Source organism: Cyrtonyx montezumae, unplaced genomic scaffold (genome assembly GCF_038088225.1).
Source record: "Cyrtonyx montezumae isolate F1298 unplaced genomic scaffold, pur_monq_1.0 scaffold_8, whole genome shotgun sequence".
Taxonomy (NCBI): Eukaryota; Metazoa; Chordata; class Aves; order Galliformes; family Odontophoridae; genus Cyrtonyx; species Cyrtonyx montezumae.
This window is the reverse complement of record NW_027072089.1, coordinates 22,989,180-23,012,032: the sequence shown is the minus strand read 5'-3', so window position 1 is coordinate 23,012,032 and position 22,853 is coordinate 22,989,180. Positions and strand designations below refer to the sequence as shown.

Below are 22,853 nucleotides of genomic sequence, written 5' to 3'. Positions count from 1 at the left end.
AAATAAGTAAAAAATGAACAAAATGCACTCACACAATATTTCTTACTTGCTCTTTATCTTGCTATGTTCTTGATATTTGGCTGAATTCATAAACATTATGATATTTGTTTTGAAATAAAGTTATACCCATCTGTGTATACTACATATACCCAAAAGTTATCCATCTGGAAGTACGTGGTTATAAGATTTGGACTTTCTTTTTTATCAAATGTTTTAAATACATATATTCTGTAGTCAGCTAGCATACTGATATCATTCATACAGAATTTGTATGTACTGCTATACGGTAGCTGGCTTTCTTATGACCTATCATGAGAAAGAAATGCTTTGGCTCAATTTGGTTTAAATGGGCTGTGATATTTGGGGTGTGAGGGGGTGTGGAGGGACTTTGAGGCATGTTTCTTCTAAAAGTGAAATATATAGATGGCATCTGATGAAATCAGTATTGTTATTCCTGCCAAAGTTTTCATTCTTCAAGTCCAATAAAAACTCACTGAGGATTGGCATCATTTGTACTTTTTAATTAAAGTTAATTTAATCTTGAGTTGGATTAAGTGCTGAACAACTAATTCTTCAACACTGGCTGGAGAGCTTGTTGTTAAAAAAAATGGACTATTCTGCCTTCATGCATTCCAAAATTATTGCTGCCCAGTGTTTTGGAAGGCATGATGCCAAAAATGTTTTTTAGCTTTCCATGGAGGAAGCCTAGCTGCATTTTCTCAGGGTGTTGGTTGCTGTTTTTTTTTATTTTATTATTGCTGTTGTTTTGGTTTTTGTGGGTTTTTTTGTCCCCCCCCCCCCCGCCCCCCTCTCAGGTTCTGACCATAAATGTAAATGTAAATATACTCTGAGCAGACTAACTGGAGCTAATCATTTTATTAAGAAGCAGATCTGTCTTGCAAATATACATCTGGCATATAAATAGCATGTATAGATGAAATTGAATAAGCACATTTGGCAACAGAGGCAGAAAAGGTTTCCTAGAGAATGCATTGGAGAATCCATGTAGTTCATAAATAATTTGTGGAAGAAAGTCTCCATCTGAACACTGTTATAGTTCTCCCATATAAAAATGATGATGTAAGCTGATAATGAAATGTAACATGCTAGTAAGTAAATGGAGGACAGTGTTTCATATTTATACAGATTTCCAGCAAAGTAGTAAGGAACTGATGTTGCTGTGCATGCAATGTTTTCATTTCTAATGTCCACTAAGACTGTTCAGATTACATGTGTTAATGTAGATCGATCTAAAAGAATGCTAGAAATGTGAATTCAGCTTCTAAATGACCTGTGAAACCTCTAAAGCCTACCATACAAGGTCCACTTATGAGGCTATATGAGCTGTGGAGCTGTGCCATTCCAGCCTGAGCACCATGGACAGAGGCTGACAAAGACGGAGTGTTGACTCCATGGAGGAAGAGAAACAAATGACTTCACCTCTAAACTTCTAGATCTGAGAGTTCAAGAAAACATAGTACTGAGGTCCTTGACCACCAATTTGTCCAAGGAAGTGTCTTTTTTTTTTTTTTTTTCACGGATTTCATAGTCTGGTTAATCTCTGTTAAGTTTTGTCTCTTCAGTTGTGGTTGGCCTTTCTTCCTCCATAGTGCTGATACTTCTCAAAAGGCTACCTCCTAGTTTGGTTCTCTGTTAGTTCTCTACTTAGTTAGATCCAGAGCTATCTCCCTGTAATACTCTTTTAGAATACTTATTTCATTTTATTTTGGAGATAGTCATGTTCTTCATGTATCATGGCTGACCAACGTTTGAAGAATTCTCTGTACAGTAATTTAAGAAGTCTCTGTGATGTTCGGGTATTATGTCAAATTCATCCTCAGTAGGGCTAAACCTTTATTCTCTGCTCATCTGTCGAAGATCATTTTTTCCCTGTCCCTTTCTCTTTCCCCCCCTTTTTTTTTCCTTTTCTCTCAGGTGCTCTATTAGAAAGAAGAAAATACTAGATTTTCGTTCTGACTATTTTTGGATATATCAGAACTTTGTTGTGTATAGAAACATCAAGGTATCTTGAATAGAGAATTCATAACTGAGTCACACTAGTCTTTTTTCTACTACTATGGTACTTGGATATCCTACCTTTTCATCAGAAAGATACAAGAGTCAGTGTCTGGAGATGTGCACGATAACAGAGTAGAACTGTTCTTTCTGAAACATACCTTCGATGTAATTCTCAGATGACAGATAAGGAGAGCTGCATTTCGGTACTGTATGATTAATATAACTAAGATGCTTAATTCCCAGTGGGCTGAAGGTCTGTTGCTTGGGAATGCACTGCACTGAAACGTCCTTTAAAAAAAAATGAGTGATTGCTAACTCAGTAGTCTGTGGTCTCTGAATGATTTGTGGTAGGTTTTTGTCATGGGTTTATGATTTTTTGGCATTGGTATTCCACATCATAACATCATGTAGTGCATTAAGAGTTGCACTGAAGAACTTGCATTGTAGCAAGTTTAAATATGAAAATTAATGAAGTGCTCTGAAATATATGACTGCTTATATTTTGAAAATGTATTTGAAATTTTAGAACACTACATGTCTAATCAGAAAGCCTGACGTCTTTACTAATTCTGTTTTACGATGTCCCTCTACTCTTACACAAAATTGATGTGCTTCAGTAACAGGAAATAAAGCCAACAAGCAGAGCCAAAATTGGAATCAGAGCTGCAATTTTATCTCTGTCTTGATTGCAGTGACTTCACCTCGAAGACAATAAGCCACCACTTCTAGAAACTTAATGCAGAAAGAGTGTGCAGGAAAAAAATAGTGGCCAGATTTGTACTCAGATCATCTGCCTACAGGCAAGCTGTATTTCTCAGCAGTTAGACTGTGAGCAAAGCAAAATTCCTTTGTGGATACTGGCACTTGCTAGGCAGGGTAGCACCTTTTGCAGAGTTTCACAAAACATGGTGGTAAGTGTTTGTGTCTCAACTCTCTCAGCGTTGTTCAGAGAGCTGAACTGAGATGCTGGCAGTGTTCTTATGTTTGTGATCTAGGACAGTGTTGCTTCTCATATTCTACACACAGCTTGTACAGTTTATGCTAGATCAAATGCATTCCGTCCATAATTGTCAAATGTTTCTGATTCAGAATGTTTTAGAAAACATAAAAACAAAGCAAACACATGTCAGGGGAAGGAATTGACTTTTACAGCTAGGTGGTGGCAGTATTTTGCTGTAGCTGAACCTTTGTTTTCTTTGTAAACACTGAGATGAAAAAACAATGTATGCTGCTCTTAAGCCTGTGTGAAATGGAAATATTGAATAGTAAAAGAGCTATGATCCCTATTCTTAAAGTACTTTCACTTAGCCTGTTGTATATTTCTTTAACCTCCAGTTTTGTTTTATACATCTCCAAAGCTAACCTTCTCTTGAATGATTTTCTTGTAGTGAAAACCTGTTAAAAGTGAACCATGTATAATTCATACAGAAAAACTTCAAGGTCCAAAATTAGCACAGCTTAATTGCAAACTTAAAAATTATATGAATGTAATGTGATTTCTACAAAAAAAAAAAAGACAATATTTTAAATCATGTCTTTCAAAGTTGTTACTGATTCCTAGTGAGGCAGAAAGCATGTAAAAGAACTAGCAGAGGTGACTTCTCTAGGAGTGATGCAACTGTTTCGTGTTGTGTGATTTAGAAATTTTTGGATTTGAAAATGAAAATTTTTCCAATTGACCAGCATTTGTTGATCTCTTCCCAATATAGCTGATAAATATGCTACTGACTGTGCATTCAGTAGTGAATCTTGTAGATTTCTCTTATGGTTGTTCAAACAGAGATGTCATTTCACTTCACTTATATTATTATCATACAAATATGGCTGAAGTTATACAAGTTTTGTTTGCTTGGTTCCTTTTTGGAGTGGAAAACAGTTTTGTATTATTTTCTTGAAATTTTATGTGAGTATTATGTAAGTAGTTACAAAGTTTTTGTTCGTTTTCATTTTTATTAGCAAAATATTTGTAATGGAAGAGGTATTCAGTGTTGAACAGGCCTTAAAAGTCTCATTCTTTTTTTTCAGTTTCTCATTTTTTCTATACTCATTTTTGCTAGCACAGGGTCATACAGTTCTCTTCTGTGCTTTTTTATCCTCCTTAGGCACACCCTTTTCTGTTGCTCTTGGGTCAGAATTGTTTTTTACATCTATCAGTCTCCTGATCATAAGCATAGAACTGTAATTTCAAAGATCTTCCTGGTTCATGGTAACTGTGTGCTGAAGAAACTGATGAGTAGCTGTGTTAACTATAAGGCAGAATAGCAACAGTCTGTGCTTGAAAGAAGGCATCCAATTTTTTTGTTTTATAGTATTTCCTGCTCTCCCCTCTCCTCCTCTCCTCACAATGTCTTAGTGAGAACAGATGAACTGCTGGGTCTGGTTTACAGACACCTGGACATTCCTGGACTTTTAGCATTTCGTTGCTCCTCCCACCATAGCTCTTTGTCATAGATTCAAATTCAAATTCAAGAGAGGAGGTCTTGAATTAAAATGTTCTCTACATTGCCACTGAAAACCTATAAGCAAAGATACTCTTTGACAGCCTCCGTATTATTAAAATATGTTTTAAAATATTATTAAAATACTTTATTTTTTTATCTACTGTTAACAATTGAAGGATTAAAAAAACCCAGGCACTTGAATGGAATGAACTGTGGAATTTTTTATCTCTTATTTCTTTTTCTTTAAGAAATTAGAAGAAAGCCAACTGAAGGGTCTTCATCCAAACCAAAATTTATAGTTTTTGAACTGTTTGTGCAAAATAACCATTTGACTGCCTGGAGCTCTGGCAGACTCACAAGCTTGTTGGCTGGGGGAAGGTCAAATGGCACTGCCTGTGTGAGAACTGTCTATTAAAGAAGTCTGAAATGGTTGATGGAGACAGTGTGGAAACAATAGCTGATGACACAGGTGCTATATGTGACCTATCTGTTTCCACTGGTGATCAACACTTAGCAGAAAGTGTGAGGAATTTGACTGGCTGTAGATGAACAACCTTTCTCATTTTTTTTCTGATTCTCACTGTAAAGTAGTTGGGTTATACTCTAGATTTTTGTAAATGAAAGTTTGTTTGTTTGTTTGTTTGTTTTTCCCCACCTTTATTAAAACCATAGACATTTCCTCACTAAAAAAAATGAAAGCAGAATTATTTTATCTTTATGCATGGAGGTAATCCCATTTAATTTTCCATAGGATTGGCCTTTGCTGCTCTCTCTTCAGTCCATCCAGTTTTTGGCTTATATGGTTCTTTCTTCCCTGTCATTATTTATGCCTTATTTGGAATGGGACGCCATGTTGCAACAGGTAAGTGTCTTTCTGCTCAAAACATTTTCAGAAATAAGAAACTGGAAAAAAAAAAGTTTTATCAGTGTAAGAAGTATTTTCTAAAAACAAAAAAGAAATTGTTTTTGTGCTTCCTTTTACAACAATTTTTTTCCTAGCTTAAGTACTTCAAAAAGCCCATTAAGTAAACACTGGAGTTATTTCTGTCATTGTAACTTAATATTGTATTTACACTTCTTTTGTAAATGTAGTTTAATAAGGACTTTTGGATTTGTAAAAATTCAAAATCTTGTAAAATCTTTTTTTTTCTTTCAGATTTGTAAGATTTTATTATTATTATGTAGATTTTAAGAATTTACAGTCTTAATCAGTTAGAATCTACTCATGATAAGATTTTAATAAAGAGCTCAACAAAGAATATATATGCAAACAACAATGGAAAAGGCTCTGTCCACAATTGCTGTAAAATTTCCTGTGTCTACTGTTGATATTTTTTCTAACAGCAATTTCTGTAAGATTAATGGTGTTCTGTTACATATATAGGCAGCAAGAATGATGTTAGTGGAGTCAGTTATGTCAGTGTGAAGATTAGTCACTTGAATAAGAAATCCCTACATCTTTTTCTTGACTACTTTTTATAATTGATCTTTGATAATTGTCTGAAGGCAGCTTCTGTTGTGATAATATAAATTATAGAGTCTTACATAAACTGTTCTCAAGTTCAATCTTATTGGATAAAAATATAAAAAGAAGAGAGTGGATTTTAAAAAAGAAGGAACAGTCTGAAAAATAAATACCTATAAATATCCTGAATTTTGCTTCAAAATGCAATTTTTTAAAAGTATTATAAACTTAGGTAATATATGCCATGTCAATAAAAAAATTGTGATCCTCCAAAAGTCCCGTTTATGCCTCATCAGAAAATTAATATTTCTGTCATAGGGAAGAATTTAGTGCTTAAAATATTGTCTAAATGAAGTGAGCAGGAAAGACATGAGAAGCGGTAGGTCAGATGTATGTAGGAACATCAGAAGTCCGAAAAGAGGAATTGGAAGCATTCCATGGAGAGGAAAATCAAGTGGATGACTGGAAGTTCTGGAAGAACAGCAAAACCAGAAGGCTAGGAAAGGAACTGGTGGGACAGCTTTCTGATGAAAGTGTAACTGGTGCATTCTGTGACAAGGTCACAGGATTCTGAGTTACCACTCTGATTTAATTTGTCAAAAAGGCTCAGGAGGGAATCTTGGTAACCACAAACTTGAATTGCACCCTTATTTTAACAGACTACAGTAGAACCATAAGATCATTGAAAGTTATGTGGAATCAACGCCTGTTTGAAAGGTGTTAGTGCGACTTTGTATGGGCAAATCCCATCACTAAACTCAGAGTTCTATGGAAGTGTCAGTAAGCAAATGTCAAAAGGAAATATAAGGAATATAAGATATCAGAATGGTCAAACAGTTACTGATAAGGTTGCACAGCATAAGTTGTTAAAGAAACTAAGTTGCCCTTGTGATAAAGTTCTTTTATTAATGATTAGCTAGTTATAGGATAAGAAACATAAGACAGGACTCAGTGGTCATTTTTCAGGATGGAGGAGTCCCTTCTGGGTGCCCAAAGAATTGTGCTGGGAAGTTTGCTAGATAGGGGTATACCCAGGGTGAGGGTAGAACTATACTCACCACATCTTGCTACAGTAGAAGTAAGGATGAAACTCATTGAAACCAATAAGAGATCACTTTAGAAGAAAGTATAGACTAAAGGATATACCACAGCAGATGCTAAACTTCTGGAACCTGCTCCCAGAGGACACTGCAGAGGCAGAAAATACTACCATGTTCAAACAGAGATTCAAAAAATTCATGAATGCTAGTCCATAAACAAAATCTGAAATACTTGCTATCATCCCTAGTGCAACAGCTACAGGATGATGGGGATTATGAAGGGAATAACGGCCATGCTTGTGTGCCTTGCCTGAGTAATGCCTCTGACTGCTGCAGCTGGAAGGAGACTGTTAGGTTAGGTGGACCATTGATCTGACATAGTAGGGCATTTGTTAGACTCCTAGAGCTCTCCATGATATATTTGTCCTTTTAAATATTGAATTATCATCCTTCTTTATCCATGTTTCATTCAACTTGCCTTACCTCTCTGAGAAAATTTTTATTTCTTTGCCAGCCTCCGTTTATTTGAGTGAGATTACTTATTTAGTTCTTGGACACACTCATCAGCAAATTAGATTGGGCTAGGTACTATGTACATATCATGATTTAATTATCCTAGAAATTTGAATGGTGAACATTTGTGACTCTCAGGAAAAAATATTTCATCACACGTGGTGACCCAAAAGCATTTGTGTTAACTTGAAATCGTTGTGATTTATTTTTCTGTTACAGTCTCTTCTGATAATGTGTCCACATGACTATGCATTAATATAGACACAAATACTTTCAATTTGAATGTATAAATGGTATTTTATGTGAAGAAAGTTACATTAAAAGTACCTTAAAATTCTTAAGAGTCCATAAAGTGATACTTTCACTCAAAATGGTAAAGTTTCTAAAAAGAGATCATTAGTGATTAGTATGGATATAGAATCATTGGTAGCTAATCTGTGGCTTTTTTTTTTTTAATAGGAACTTTTGCCTTAACTTCCTTAATATCTGCCAATGCAGTTGAACGTCTTGTTCCTTCCATTGGCACTAATTTCACTGCAAACAATAATTCAGGAATCTTGGGCCTATCAGAGTTTGAAATGCAAAGAATTGGAGTTGCAGCAGCAGTTTCATTTCTGGGAGGGATCATTCAGGTAGGCAGTGAACACATTTTCTCTGTGCTGCTGTTGCTCAGCATTTGTGACAGCTATCACTTCTGTAATGTATTTTTTTCACTTTTCTTAGAAAAACTGACCCTGCGTCTGGTCTAATATTTGTGAATGATGAAATGTGTGTGTTTTAAGAGTCTGTTGGTTCTTGGTTGAGAAGTAATTACCTGTCTGTGTACATGCTCATAGAGTGTTGCAGTATGAAGTAAAACCACATTCATTTAGGTCTTATATAATGTTCAGTCACTGTTGGCACTCAGTTTTCTTCTTCAGAAACAAAGCATGAATCAGCTCTCTGGTAAGCACTGACATATTCCTGAGGCTTTTTGTCTTGAAGAGAAATGCTAAACAGAATTCAATAATTAAAAAAATTAGGAAGAATGTCTTCAAATTCCCTTTAGAGTTCATACAGCCATTGTTAAAGCACAATAACTTAGTAAAACAGATGTCTTCAAATTATTCTCCTAAGCTTATACAAATAGTCAGAGATCTTTTAAAATTTTCTCTCTTTTCCTATTCTGACCACAAACACTTGAGTTCCTTTACCCATTGCTTAGGTCTTCAAAGAAGGCTTCCTTCTTTCCTTGTAAATATTTAAATAGAAGAAATGTTTCAGCCCTTCACATTGCAACATCTCCTGGTACCCATTCTTGTGAAAGAAACATGGATCCCCATGCTTGGTGCTTTGGGTCCACCAGCACATAAAGGATGAGCTAAAGACCCCAAAACTGTCATGTCCAGTGGTTTCGCACAGGAACTGGGGCATATACTTACACTATTTTGTATGAAGTATCAAGAAGCGTGTTCATTTCTGCTGTTGTTGCTGTTTTAATTCTTTTACTGCTCACTTAAATATGCAACATAAGGGAAAACCCAGAGTAGTCCCAGTTCTGATCACATCACACAGGTTGCCAAGAAGCTGTGGGGTCTCCTCCTTGGAGACCTTCAGATGCCACCTGGCCATGGGCCTGGGCTCCCAGCTCTGGTTGCCCCTGCTGTAACAGATGTTGGGCCAGATGGCCCAGGGGGCCAGGTTCAGCCGTCCTGGGGTTCTGTGGGTTTGTTTTTGTGCTTGGCTTCTGTATATGTCTGCTTGTGCCAGTGAGTGTATCATAGCACTGCATAATGTGCAGAGTGCTTGTAACAGAAAAAAGTGCTTTGAGCATACACACTTGGGAGTGCTGTGCTCAGAGCCTGAAAATCTCTTACATCATCCCTGCTTGTGTTAGAGGCCAAAATGCCTACAGCAGGAAGCTGTTGACTGCATTTGATCTAAGTTCAAAATCCAGTGCAGAAAATTGTTCTAAGCAGAATCCCATTAGGTGTGTAAATCCACTTCCATTTTCTCTTTCATTCTGAAAAGTACTGCCTTTTCATATGCCTTAAACTGTCCCAGATGACTTATCTCAGCCTCTGCCCTGTTCAAGCTGGACTGCAACAAGAAGTAGAAAATCCTCGGTATGAGTCCTCAAAGTGTGTATGGCAAGGAGCTAAGCCAAGTGTGTGGGCTCCTCTCCAAGGTCAGAAACACTACATTTATTGCAGTCCTGCTAATAAAGCTGGTGCTTGTGCTGCCACTAATGCTTCACACAAGTGAAATGATCAGAGCATCTGCCTAGGACACAGAGAAAAGATTACAATACTTATTTCCCATATCGCAGACAATACTCATCAGTGATATTCAGGTGGAAGTCTGGATCAAGGTTGTGATTAATTGCCATCATATTAGGTCCATGTTCTTACCTTGATTCCAGTCTTCTGGCTAGCAGTTGCTGTACTTACTGCAAAAGGAGACAGGGCAAATCTTGCTGTAATTGAGAGTTGCAGCAGTGACATGCTTCTTCTCATCAGACTGAACTAGAAGTTAATGAAAGCTTGGAATAAAATATGGCATGCTGGGATGAGAATATGATGTATTTTGGGGCAACAGCCTTCCACTGAAGACATCCTGAATTGCAAAAAATAATCAAATTATCAATGCATTTGGGATGATACTTATCTGGTAAAGGAGTAGACCTTGTTTTTTGTGTCTGCGCATAAATCTGTTTCTTTATACCAAAATACAGTGTTTTAACACACACACACGCACACAAAAAAAAAAACAAAAACAACAGCAACAACAACAACAAAAACAAGCCCAATGCTGTGACTATTCCATACCTTGGGCATTTTTCTCACAAAGGATGAAGTTTCTCTCTCCAAATCAGCTGATTCCATCTTAGAAAGAATACATTGATACAAGAACCTACTTGGCCAGAAAAGGGATTTGATAGTGTTTTTCCAGTAGCCTGGCTAAGCACTCTAAGCACATTCCCTGTGTTTGACCTCATTTTCTTAGCCCAGGAACCAAATGATCTGAAAGAGTACCACCATGTCTTATTGTGAGTAGTGCTTAAAAATCACCCCAGCACCTTCCAGAACATGGAGTTTTGACAGTTTTAAAGTTTGTTCTCCAAAAGTGAGTTCCTGCAGCAAAACACATTATCATACTCAATTACTTTGGACAGAAATTTTTCGATTAGTCATTTCCAAATTGCCTGTTATGTGATAAAATTTTTTTACTGTCCCTAAAGTTACATTGGCTACACAATGAAAGTGGAATTTCAACAATAATAAACTGAGTTCGTTGTCATGGGAAGTAAGTACTGAAAATGGACAAGAGCTAAAAAGACTTGAATTAATGAACATAGAGGGGTTTATGTTTTTGCAGCTACTCATTTCTCTCTGGCTAAATCCTGACCTTCTTGTAGTTATCAAGTTCAAATTACGGAGCAGTAAAGATGGCTGCAAGAAAAAGTTCCTTTTGCATTATCTTTCTCCCATTTCCACTTTCAGTTTTAATACTTCTACTCAAAGTATTTTGACTGACCATACACATATTTGAAATCTGTATATGTGTGGGGCCAGTGTGATACCAGGAAGCTTAGGATCTGCCACAGGAGTGGAGAAGCTGTGGGTTGGGGATACCAGGGTGGCAGTGGCTTGGGACAGGGTAGATCTCTACAGAATTATGCTGAGTTTGGCAAAAAGTTCATATCTCTGTAGTTTCAGAACCTTATACCTTTGGTAGCTATTGACATTACTGATCTTGGGAATCATAATTTCAACAAACAGGTATTGACTAGGTGGACTGTCAAATATCAGTGGAATAGGAATCAGTCTTAGCACCACCCTTATTAAAATAATACTTTACAATATTTGCTTTTCCCACATATTTGACCACGATAATAAGCAGTGTATGAAAACAGTTTCTTCAAGTCTGCTTTCATTACTAACTTTAATGTCAGAGTCTGGTAAACCAGTGATGTGAATGAAATGGTGCAGGTGGTTCAGTTGTAAGCTGTGTTCATCCTTCAAAGGACTTTTGCTTTCAATCCTTGTTTACCTTTCACATTACTGAAAGGAAATCATCTCACTGCTTTGTCACCTGGAAGCTGCATGTTATCACCTTTGCTAATGAACGTACTCTTGCTCTCCAGGTAGTGATGTTCATGCTACAGCTGGGCCGTGCCACCTTCTTGTTAACAGAACCAGTGATCAGTGCAATGACCACAGGAGCTGCAACACATGTTGTCACTTCACAAGTGAAGTACCTACTGGGAATGAAAATGCCATATGTATCAGGACCACTAGGATTTTTTCATGTGAGTCCAGTAAAAGAGATGGGTTATTTCATTAGCTGATGCATTCTAAAGTAACGATGCTTTTTAAAATAATTATATGTGTGTGTAGGATTTGTGATGTATGCATGTGAAAGAACTGATGTAATACCAAAATATTCATTTTGCTACTTCTTTTTGTAGAAATAGATTAGGAAGACTGGGTCTTATTTTGAAAGGATACAGAAACCAAGTTTTCAATATATTGTGCATCACAGCATCAATAACTCTCTTCATTAGCCTGAGCACTGTGAGATTCCCCATCTACTAAAATATTTGTTAATTATTTAAAAGCTTTTTCATAAATACTTCCTAATGTATATTGTAAGCAGGCATTGTTTTTTCTTTTGTTTGTTTGTTTTTTAATAGTGTTTCCAAGGAGACTATACTTACATATGGGCATATTAGCATCTTGTAGAATTGATAATTTTAAGTACAACAGCCAGGAAAAAATCAAAACACACATTATGAGCAATAATAAAGAACAGCAGTGATAGAAGGAAATATTTCCATGTTGGTGTGTTGATGATATCATAAATGAGGTAATTCAAATTCTTTGAAAGAAATCTATTCCCTTATCCCTTGTATATTTTAATGTATATGAAAAAAGTTCTTTGCCTTTTACTTCATTTTTGAAATCAACCCTCCTTGAACACTTTCCAGATTAGAAAATCTTGATATGTTTTTTTTAAGGTTTTCAATTGCTCTGTAGAATTGTGTAAAAACAAATGAATAACCAAAAGCCCCTCTGTAGAATTTAAAATAATAACAACTTAGACAGTCTCCACATTTAAAAGGAACATTTTTACCATACATATACTTCAGAATGTTTCTGGAATCTGTTTCAACTTGTGGATTGCTTCAAGAAACTCCAGTATTTCAGACCCCAGCAGTGAACTGTCTCTCAAAATGTTCTTTACTCCAAATTTATGAAACCAGGGACTGGGTTTTCGCTTACTTTTTGTTTTCCTTCATCAAACCACCTCCCACTCACAAAGCCCATTGTTTTGTCTCAGGCAGCCTTTGGATTGAGCAAGCAAGCATAAGGATGTTTAATAAAGTGTAACAGGAGGGTTGAAAGTAGAGCAAGCCATGGAAATATGTTCTTTTACAGCGAGTGAGATCACAATTAAAAATGTAAAAATGAGCTTTGTGTATGGAGAATGAATATATTACACCTGCATCAAGCCTATGGGATTTTTCTGTTTACACATAGCTTATGTAATTTATTACATTTCGTTTTCCCTGTGTGTAGTTTGTAATACTGCAACTGAGCTGCACATTGCAGAGTCAGTGGAGATTTTACAAATGGGAATGGCTGGATGAAGGTGAGAAGGAAAATGGTGAGAGAAAGCTGCATGTGAAATCTGATTCTCACAAGGGACAACCAGAAAAATATCATTAAGTTTTACTTAGTATCTGAAAACAGAAAGTCATATATGTATTTGTCCTTTATCCTTCCACAAGTTTCTATGGAATGTAGCACTACAAAGTGAACTCCTGCAATGTAAGAAGCCTACTTTGCAAAATTGGGTCTTTTGTGGTTATCTTGCAAGTTGGTTGCAAAATCCTTGTGGTCGTGCTGCGAGTTGGCTGAGAAAGTCTTCATGTTCACACTATCCCACTACCAGTCTTTTTCCTTTCTTCTCTTACTCCTTTTTTTTTTTTTTTTTTTTCTATTCATCCCTGGTCCTGTTCACAGTAGCTGCCTGCATTACTTTCCCATGCAGTGTGTTGTATTTATTTAATATATATATATATGTATATAAAAATATAAATATATTTTAAATATATATATAAAAGAAACATTTCTCAAAATGCAACAAGGTCACCTATTCTCAAAAGGAGCCAGGCATTTAAACTGATTTGTTGATTTATTTATTTATTGCTTCAGTTTCCATACTCATTTCTAAAGCTAATATTTTGGATTTTCATGTATACAGTTTAAAAAAAAAGAGCTCAGGATTTCATTAATCTATCACAATGCACATTTCTTCTAGGATATAAACCGTGACAACATACATTATTGTGATTTGAAATTATGTGAAAATAGGGTGGAATTCAAAGCAGTTAATTTCCCATGAGAACAGAGACAATATGTCTGTACATATATACATGTGAACAAAGTTAGAAAGTTGCTTTTTTTTACTTAATTTCAATTTTACATCAAGTTTGCTGAAATTCCTCATATTTCCACATCACTTCAGGTGTATTTCTTTGTATGAAAGTAGAAATAAAAATATAAACAAGAAACAATCAAATAAATGTATTACTGTATTGTAAAAATTTTATCAATTATATAACGATGAAAGATTATTTTGTACACTGCAATATATAACTGAATTCTACTACAGGTTCTAAATTATTTCAGTATGTGTGTAGTTAAAATGTGTATCTGAATACGTAAACTATGGAATTCATAGTGATTTTTGTTGTGAAAACATCTGCAAATATTTCTTCTGAATCAGATTACAATTGCAACTTGAGTTTTAGGTGCTTATATTTAGCATTTACACTTCTATGTTAGATGAGTACAGAAATCTAATGGACAGCATGAAATCTGAACTGCTGAGTGTAGATTGATGGCTTTAGTACACATTAACCACATGCAGGTTTTTCCTCTGTAGAAACAGTGAGTGGTCTGTGTAAAGCTCTGCTTGCTTTGCTGATATCATCATGAAGTGCGTTTCTAGGGCTTCAGGGAATGATTACCAGGGAATAGTCAGTGGTAGCTCTGGAGTCTGATGTGGTAGTTGATGTAATATTTATACATATTACTGCCAGACTTGTTTCAGTGTATTACAGACACTGATATTCCTGATATTTTTTCAGAAATGCCATCCTTTGGGGATACAACTGTTTGTTGTCAGCTCAAGTATTGATTTTTTATTGGCTGATGTAGAGTACATATTGAAGGGTAGGATTTAGAGAGAAACATCAAAGAATATAGCTGTTCAAATAAAATGTTTGTGGCAGTGTGATAAAGGTGTGACAAAGCTTTACAAGAGTTATGCATCCTAACAAATAGGTCAGGCAAAAATGGCAGAATGCTTGCATGGATGTACAAGAAGATCCTGGCCACACTTGAACACAAAAAGAAAGCCTATGGAGGATAGAAGCAAGGACACTTACTTGGTGGAGTACAGAGACATAGCCTGAGCAGTCAGGGATCAAGTGGGAAAGGTTAAAGCCCAGATGGAATTGAATCTGGCCAGGGAAGTCAAGACACCAAGAATGGCTGATACACAAGTATATCAGTGACAAAAAGAAGACTATGGAAAACGTGGTCCCTATGTTGAGTGAAAAGGGAGACCTTATTACCAGAGACAGTGAAAAGGCCAAGTTAATGAATGTATTCTTTGCCTCAGTCTTTACCAGTAACTGGCTTTCAAAAATCCCATGTCTCTGATGGCAGGCAGAATGACTGGAGCATGGAATATGTAACCTTGGTGGAACAGAATCAGATCAGAATCATTATTTAAGAAAACTGGACATTTATAAGTCCATTGTCCCTGCTGGGAGTACTGAGGAAGCTGGCATATGACATTGTGAGGACATTATTATATTATCTTCGCTTGATGATGGCAAAAAGGAGAGGTGTCTGAAGTCTGGAGGAAAGCAAATGGACCCAGAGGTCCTCAACACTGCAGCTCCTGTGGGATTCTGAGATTCTGTGAAAGCTCTACACGCTTGGGCTAGATATTAAACAAACAAACAAAAAGGAATCTTCTTTTTAGTTTAATTTGTAAAGAAAGAAAGATGTTCTAAAAGCTTCCACACGTTTCTTAGTAATCTTTCATTAAAATTATATTTATTTACCCTGCATTAGATTTCAGTATTACTAAGCAAATTAAATTAGCTATGTATTTTGTGTTTAATGCTGACAGGGCTTATTTGAAAAAAAAAAAATTAAAAGTCTACTTGTTTTATCTTTGACCATTAAGAATTAATGCATTTTTCTTACTGCTTTCTCTTAGATCTAGCTCAGCCTTCCCTGTGTTGTGCGTGCAGTTTGCAATGTAGTTTTCTAGATTTAATGAAAATAGAGAAGGAAAAGGTATATATATCAGATTTACTGGAATTTTCTTGCTTCTATAACCAGTTGAAATGTACAAATTCTTATATATAAATAGTCACTGCATTTCTTTTTTGAATTTTCAAATGTTCACAGCATTTAGCAATGTTATGTTGGTAATCTTTTCCTTTGAAAACGTTAGGTGAATGTCAGCGTGTCAGGTAGCACAGCTCTTGGAGTGCTGATACAGCTCTCCCAGGTAATTCAGGCATTTAAAGTGTAGAAAATACTGTAGCACGTGTCCTGGAATTACAAATTTTGTGATTTGTGAAAATTATCTGTTGTTCATCTCGATCACTGCAGATTTATGCCTACGTATTCGAGAATATCAGATCAGTTCAACTAGAGGCTTTACTTCTCTCCTTGCTCAGCATTGTGGTGCTTGTTCTTGTTAAAGAATTGAATGAGAAATTTCAAAGCAACATTAAAATTGTTCTTCCAATTGATCTAGTTTTGGTAAGTATAAAGCCAAATATCAGACTTTTTGCTTAATAGAGTTTTCAGTGGTTGAACTAAATTCCTGAAGTTTTTTATCTTCTCTACAGTTACTCACCCCTGCCACTTATTAAATGAATAAGTAATTTTCATGGCTGTATATTAAGTGCAAGAACAGGAAAGAGTTTGGCTAAATAATTAAGAAAGAAGTGACATATGTTCCCGATTTTTATAATATTTTTACTTTTTTTTTTTTTTTTTGCATAATTTCAAGAGCATGAGGTCTAGAATGTTAAAGTATAAGAAGTTTAATGTAGAAAAGTAAAAGTAACTGATATAACTCCAGGCAAGGTAACTCCAGGCAAATACTGTGCTGAATATCTCTGTCTTAGATACTGCATATTATTCATCTGCAGCAAAGTTTAACACCTAAGTTATTGCTTTTTGTAAGTTTATTTACAGTTTTCCTTTCCTATAGCATAGGTTAAATTGAAATTCTCTATTGTACTGTAAAGCTGTACTTTAAGTGGTAAGGAGTGGTCAAATGACCAGCTCTAGGACAGAAGTTTCTGTTTGCTTCATACCAGCAAAAGTGTATTTAAGAAAACAACAACAACAAAAAGAAGGACAGACTTATTTCAGAGTGGATCGTCACTATTACTTTGTTGTTGTTGTTGAAAAAAAAAAAATTGTTCACAAAAGAACCCATGTACAAAATGCTGGAAAATGAGATTCTGATCTCTGCTCTGTGATCTGTTTCTGAATTACCCATTAAATAATACTGGATAAAACACAACTAACCAAGGATGATGGACTACGGCGTGTTCCTGTTCTGGGATTTCTGTGGTCAGCCCACAAATGTATGGGAAATTATCTTGAATGTCCTCAGGGCCAAACTTTCCACTCCCTCAGCAAGGTTTATACCTGCTGAAACATAAATACGAGAGGTAACAAGATCTGCTGGGTTCTGTGCTGAAGTCAATAATACCGCTTGGGATTAGATGTGCTCAGAGAGCATCAGCTGAATCACACACTCAGGTGCACCTCTGTTTTGAATTACTTTAAACTGCTGGCATGAATGGCAGTGGTTTGAGGCACGTGTTGCACAGGGGCAGTTTAATGACAACTGGCAAGAGGCTTCTCAGATTGATTTTATTAACACAGAGCATCATATAGAGCAACTCATAGAGCAACTCCTCTATCATAGTCCTTCCTCAGACATACTTTCTAAAACTGTTATAGTGTACAGATCATTTCTTTTGCCTCACTTCCATATTTACTATAATGTTATTTACAATACTTCCCTGTCTTACTGGATTAGTGTAAAGACAAATGCATGAACACTGTCATATTCTTAGCTATGGTGGTAACAAGGATTATGTGAGAACCTGAAAGCAATAGAAATAAAATGTATATTTCTGTATTGAATCAAATAGATAATTGCTACATCCATTGCCTGCTGCTATGCTGATATGGAATACATCTACGGGCTAGAAGTTGTGGGGCATATTCCTCAAGGGTAATGTGGTTTTTATTAGTTTCTGGCTTCTCAGTATGTTTAGTTCTGTGAATAGGTTGTGAGGAGGTCAAAGTAGTTTTTTTGGAATAAGAAATGGCAAAATGTATCATTTTCATTCCTGACCTTCACAGAACCACAGAATCACAGAATTGTAGGGGCTGGAAGGGATCACCTAGTCTAACCCCCCTGCCAAAGCAGCTCCCTAGCCCAGGTTGCACAGGTAGGTGTCCAGGTGGGTCTTGAACATCTCCAGAGAAGGAGACTCCACAAACTCCCTGGGCAGCCTGTGCCAGTGCTCTGTCACCCTCACTGTGAAAAATACTCATGATTCAATCTCATATTAACGAGATGTATCAATATAGATAGTCATAAAAATGCAGACTTTTTTGTACATTTTCATAGTTATCTCATTACTTTATGCAGTAAAACATAGCTACTGTATGCCTGATGATGGCTAACAGATGTATGACAGGAGGGCAATCTACTAGATTATTGCTACCTGTGTTTTGTGTAACAGAGAACTGCAGTGAGATAAGGCCTGCAGATTACTACAGTAAGTTCCTCTCCACTCATTTATACAGTAATTTTAGAAAATGTGGTTTTTGAAGAAAAGTAAAGGATTTAGCTATGTTTAATCTATAAAAGAGCATTCTGACTATGGGCAGTGATACGTTTTCCTCCATGAGTTTAAAAAGAAGGAAAGAGATATTCTGTATAATTAACTGTGAGAACAATTAGATTAGGTGTTAGGGAGAATGTTCGTACTCCAAGGGTTGGTAAGGAACAGCACAGCTGTTCTATAATCTCCCTCTTGGAGATTGTAGGGTTTCCCTATGTTTCATAAGGCAAGCTCTGAGTGCGTGTGTAGCAGCTTGAACTTATGTAAAATAAGGGAAGTTGCTGAAGAAGAAAATTGTTTTTAACTCTTTAGGTTATGCTGTTACAGGCTATGTGTATCTGAGGCTGAAACAACATTATGCACTCCTTTTGATGTGCATTATTGGCAGTTAAATTGTACTGGTACAGCTTTAATCAGAAGATTATTTTCTGTCTAACCTCACATGCCACGATTCTGTAGTGTTGAAAAACATAAGCAGAAAGCTGGATCCTTCCCATGTGTCTTTAGGTGCTTGCCTGAAATATCTAACTGCCTCATCAGTGGAGATCATTAGAAACTTTAGGTGTTTTGAGCCCTGAGGCTACATGATTTGCTCTCTGGATAGCCTGATGACTTTTTGTAGAGTACAGAGATGGTTTGGTGTGACTTGGTTCTTAACTCCAGGGTTTTATAGCATTAGAAAATTACCATTAGATGAAGTATGTTTCCGTATCTATGCACGTGCTTAATACTAACACTATGTTCTAATTAATCTACAGTATTGCTAAATGTCCCATAAGAATTAAACAAAATTAACCATGCATGTGAAGATTGTTTCTCTTATACTGTCATAAATCACAGATATATTGAGGCAATCTTTATTTTTTACAGGCTGCCACCACCAAAACTGCCAGCCATGAATGTCCTACCTGAAGTAGTCACTGAAGCTTTTGGGGTAGCACTGGTTGGTTATGTAGCATCACTAGCCCTAGCCCAAAGCTCTGCTAAAAGGTTTAAATACACTGTGGATGATAACCAGGTAAAGTTCTTTCTCTTCACTTAAGGAGACCTGAAAATCAGTTACGTTTGAAATTCATTTACCATTTTAGAAAAGTGTTATAGGTTCATAGGTTCATAGGTTCATAAGGTTGGAAAGGACCTACAAGATCATCTAGTCCAACCATCCTCCTATCACTATCCCTACCCAACTACTAAATCAAATCCTTTAGCACCTCATCTAAACGCTTCTTGAACAGCGCTAGGGACGGTGCCTCAACCACCTCCCTAGGCAGGCCATTCCAGTGCCTGACCACTCTTTCAGAGAAAAAATGTTTCCTCAGGTCTAAGGTTATAGATGAAAGCCCAGTAAAATTAAATTCTGTATGACATTTTGAGGCCTTCCAGTGATTATTGTAAAACCCAAATCTAGTCCAAATCAGCTCTGTAGAATGTCCTATTTGGATGATCTATACTTTTTGAGGAAATGCATCCTTCAAGGATAATCTCATAATGCTGCATTTCATGCAGACTTCAGCCAGTTTCGGTGTTCATGTGTTTTTCCAGTGTTTTAAGGTGACACAGCTTCTCTTCTGGTAGCTGAGACCTTAAAGGCCAGCTAAGATTTTAAACCAGTAACTGATTAAAAGAAAATAGCAGTCTTAAAACTAAATTAGGTACTTACAACCCTAGGGCCTATCTGATGTTATAAGATAAGGATTATACAGAGAAGTCTCATCTGAAATTAAGGTCTGTTTATATAAAAGATGCAGGGTGGTAACTGCCAAACTTGCAGCTACAGGAGCTCTGTGAGTAGAGTTCCACTCTGCAGTGTGCTAGTTTAAATAAAAATGGGATGATTTCTTCCTGCACTTCCTCACTACTGGTCATGGTGAGTAGGCAACTTCAAGGGAAGTGAAAATCCATGGAGTCAATAACTCAAACAGTGTGATAAGAAACACTCCTAACTGGCAATTAATGCTGTGCAATGGGAACTCTGCTTCCAGCTTTCTGTTAAATGGTTTGGGATAGATGACATAGTGTTGTATGAAGAGCAGTTGGTTTTGCAGCTGGAGACCTATTTGAGCATTCCATTTAGACAGATTGGCCTTGCTACATCAGTGCATATCTTTTGCAACTCCTGCTAGCATAGGAAAGTATGAAGACAATGTTCTTATCTACTCAGGTCTCTAAGAATTTTTTTGTAATGAATACATTACACCATGAATTTCTGTTGGTTCCACAGAGCAATGTTTTCTAGGGAGCAGAGCTTAGTATAATTTATGCTTTAAGGAAATGTGCTGTAGTGTCTGGAGGGCACAAATGAGTACAGCAACCTGTGTATCTTTTTGTACTTTTGAAAAACTTGTGAATTTTACGGCTTAACTACTGAAATGGTGGAAAAGATGCATATGTCTGCAGAGGGTAATGGAGCAAAGAGCAAAACCTCCATGAGGACAGAGCATACGGGGGACCATGGTGGTAAAGCTGCACTGCATTCAGGAACCAGGCACACATGGGTGTACAACTCTTATCTGGAGATCTTCGTAGTGGTGCTCTCCTGTGCTGTGAAGACTGACCCACTATCATGTGTTGCCCTGGCTGGATATAACATTACATACGTACCAAGTGCTTCTGGTAGCACCAATAGCTTTGACTCCTTGCCCTCAGGAGATGGATGAGTCCCTCCCAGTGTAGGGCAGGAGGCTAGTGCTGGGTAGCCAAGTTGTTTTCTTATAAGCTTTTCAGTACAGCTTTCAGATACAAGGTGGCTTCTTCAGTACATTCTTTTTTCTTCTGTAATAATTGTTTGTACATATCTGCATTTTGATTGTGAAAATACATAAAATGCATTTTTATTGAGAGAGCATGCAGATAGTGTTGCTACCATACTTCACTTTCACTAAAGCATACTATGAAAAAAAAAAAAATCAGTCTTCTTCCAGTAGAGTCATAAGCCAGAATAAACTGGACAATGTCCAGATCCCACTACTTGAGCCTCTGGCCTGTTAAAAACAGATTTGGATCAAGAAGCAGTAATTTTTACTGAATTTTATATTCAAAACTCAGCAACATCATATATTCTCTGTAAAAAATATGATGAACCTAGTTCAGCAGCTCTACCTTTTGTGTTATTTCTGAGTTGTGAGAAGATGTACCGGGAGATGTTTCATTATGTACAAACGTTATGCTTTTCCCTAAAAATTTCAGCCATCCTTCCTCATAGCTAATATTTTCATTGAGGACTCCTTTGTTGGCAAGAAGCACTGAAATGATGAAGCAGTATGAAAAAAACATGTTCTCTTTAACAACTTTGCAGGAACTTCTGGCTCATGGCCTCAGCAATGTGATTCCTTCATTTTTCTTTTGCATTCCAAGTGCAGCAGCAATGGGACGGACAGCACTGTTATACAGTACAGGAGCCAGAACACAGGTAATGGGGTACAGTGCAGTAAGTAGGACAGTGACTGTGCTGCTCATGGGAGCTTGCCCTTATTAATCCATTGTATTCCACCATCCTGCAAAATCCCTATCATTTTTAACCATCTGCATGAAATTACATCTGTGTCTACAGTCATACTAGAAAAGTGAATGGCTCTACTTATGCATTTTTATTTGTTTAATTTGATAAAAACCATAAAGTCTGGGGCAGTAAGGAGGTGAGGATGTTGTGTTTTCAGATTGCAGGAAACTATTCAAGAGCCCTTTCAGTTTGTATGAACTTGTCAGCACTGTAACAAAAGTGCCCTCTAATGGCATCTAATGGATTTATTGGTACAGGCTAACCTAAAGTTTTTTGTTTGTTTCTTTGTTTGTTTTTAAATATAATAATTTGTTATTCTGTATGATTTTCAATAGAAAATTATTATAATTTTAAGAGCTGCTCCTCACCATCACTGACACTCTCTTCTGTTACCTGTTTATATCTTTCCTTTCCAAATTAAGATGTGATGTCCTACCTTCTGTCCTGTGTCTTGGTGTATTTCTTCTGAACCTCACAATGCATTCAGCCCACAGATATGACTTACAGTTTTTTTACAGATTTTTTTTTCTTTGTCTTTCTCTTTGAAATGAAACCCAAAAGTTTCCATGGGAGTAGTTCTGGAAACAGGGAACTGTAACTGAAAAAATGCTCACTGTGGCTCTGTAGTGTTGTAACTTGTCCAGTCTGTTCCCAGGTTGTTCCTGGAAACAAGTGAGGCAGCAAACTGCTGCTGCTGTGAACTTGGTGTGAGATGGTACAGTGTGGGTGAGCACTGAGCACTGCCTCTCCATTCTCTGAAATTCAATAGCCATCTTGCCATTATCAATGCTGTTTCCTCAAGAGTTTGCTGCCTTTGTCCTTTTTTAACTCCTGCCCTTGCCTGTGTAAAGGTCATTAATTATGAAAAGAAAGGTAATGAGATGTGACTGACAAGGCAAAGCAGTCTGTAGGTGGTGATTCT

General features: G+C 36.6%; 1 protein-coding gene across 1 annotated transcript in view; it reads left to right on the top strand.

The window, feature by feature from the left end:
* SLC26A7 (solute carrier family 26 member 7) overlaps positions 1-22,853 on the top strand; it is a 55,705-nt gene that overhangs the window by 7,268 nt on the left and 25,584 nt on the right. Inside the window, exons 2-8 of the mRNA XM_065752809.1 lie at positions 5,212-5,322; positions 7,938-8,110; positions 11,605-11,769; positions 16,163-16,315; positions 17,731-17,813; positions 19,303-19,450; positions 21,728-21,841. Coding sequence (XP_065608881.1) covers positions 5,212-5,322; positions 7,938-8,110; positions 11,605-11,769; positions 16,163-16,315; positions 17,731-17,813; positions 19,303-19,450; positions 21,728-21,841 — 947 coding nt within the window. The remainder of the gene's footprint in view (positions 1-5,211; positions 5,323-7,937; positions 8,111-11,604; positions 11,770-16,162; positions 16,316-17,730; positions 17,814-19,302; positions 19,451-21,727; positions 21,842-22,853) is intronic.